The 1718-nt window shown below is 40.2% G+C and overlaps 1 protein-coding gene across 1 annotated transcript; it reads right to left on the reverse strand.

Moving 5' to 3' along the window:
* Positions 1 to 248: 248 nt before the first annotated feature.
* On the reverse strand, positions 249 to 1196 carry LOC143643234 (olfactory receptor 8B3-like). The gene has a single exon (XM_077111983.1). The coding sequence runs from the start codon at positions 1185 to 1187 to the stop codon at positions 249 to 251; it is 939 nt and encodes a 312-aa protein (XP_076968098.1). The 5' UTR covers positions 1188 to 1196.
* Between the last annotated feature and the right edge of the window lie 522 nt (positions 1197 to 1718).

The raw sequence follows: 1718 nt of genomic DNA on the forward strand, positions 1-1718 counted from the left end.
GAGATACAATAAATTCCTTCCTTCATTCATTCTCAAGCAGGAAGAGAGGTAAAAAGAGGAAGAAATTGTGCAAATGATGAGGAAAAGAATATCTACTCTAATGAAAGTGGAAATAAATTATTGAGAGAAAGCTCAAGTTTCTTCACAAATACAATAAAGAAACAGGATAAGAAAACTGTCATCAAATATATTGCAATTAAACACACTGAATCTCCTTGTCCTGAACCAACTTGTACAGGAGATCCTATTTAAGATCGAAGCATTTTTCTACTCAAAGTTTTTCTCAGTGCAAGTTTTACATCTTTGTTCCTCAAGCTGTAGACTAAGGGGTTCATCATGGGAACCACATTAGTGTAAAAGACAGAAGAGAGTTTTTCCTCATTCTTATACCCAGCAGAAGATGGCTGGAAATACGCAAATGCACCTGATCCAAAGAACAGAGAAACAGCCAGTAAGTGGGAACTGCAGGTTCTGAATGCTTTGGATCTGCCTTCAGTGGAACTGATGTGGAAGATGCTGCAGAGAATGAAACCATAGGAGATAAAGATGGTGAGACTTGTCACAATGATATTGATGCCCACCACAATGAAAACCACCAGCTTACTGACAGAGGTGCTCGTGCAGGAGAGCTGGAACAGAGGGAGAATCTCACAGAAATAATGGTTGATGGTGTTGGCATCACAGAAGGTCAGTCTCAGCATACATCCAGTATGGGCCATAGCGCCAGAAAATGCCATCAGGTATGAACCAAAAATAAGGTTGGAGCACACTTTAGGAGACATGGCAATGTTATACAAGAGTGGATTACAGATGGCCACATAACGATCATAGGCCATTGATGTCAGCACATAGCACTCAGAGATGGAAAAAAAGCAGAAGAAATAGAGCTGTGCCATGCACCCCTGGTAGGAGATAATATTTGTCTTTGATAAGAAGTCAATCAGCATTTTGGGTGTAAAAACAGAAGAATAGCAGAGGTCTATGAAGGACAAGTTAAAGAGGAAAAAGTACATGGGGGTATAAAGGTGAGAATTCAGTCCAATGAGAGTTATCAAGCCCAAATTTCCCTGCACAGTGATAATATATATTGCTAGAAACAGGAAGAATAGAGGAAGCTGGAGATCTGGGTTGTCTGTTAATCCCACAAGTATAAATTGAGTCACTAAAGAGACATTTCCTGAAGCCATTCTGCTGTGAGAGACCTATGGGGACAAGAGAAAAGTCTTATATTAGAGGGAAACACAGATCTTCCTACAGTATCTTCTCTCACCTGAGTGGGCTCTTCAGTGCAAATGTCTTGGACCCATACAATCTGCCTTTACTCCTGATACCTGATACAGCTTCCCCTTATTAGAGTCCTTAAAGCTAATTATAGTAAAAGGCACCTAACAATTTATCTCACAGTGTGAAGACAAATGCTACCATAGGAAAACTTGAAGGCTGGAAAAAACAAAGGAAAAGATAGAGGACAAAGCAGGACATAATTCTTCTTGCTAATCTCATCATGTCTTCATTCAGGTCAGCCTTCTTTTCAGCAGTAAAATTAGGCAAAAGTTCCTAGAAACCTGGAGCTGGCCTCTTATGCAGTTTAGACCCTGAAGCATGAACCATGAACATGGTTTCAAAATCAAAACTGAGGGATCAGAGTCTAAGTCCAGCAGCTGCCCCAAGTCACAGGTTAAAAGCCATTTCTAGAGTAGTGATAATTGCTTCCATGA

The sequence above is a fragment of the Tamandua tetradactyla genome, chromosome 8 (genome assembly GCF_023851605.1).
Source record: "Tamandua tetradactyla isolate mTamTet1 chromosome 8, mTamTet1.pri, whole genome shotgun sequence".
In the NCBI taxonomy this organism is placed as follows: Eukaryota; Metazoa; Chordata; class Mammalia; order Pilosa; family Myrmecophagidae; genus Tamandua; species Tamandua tetradactyla.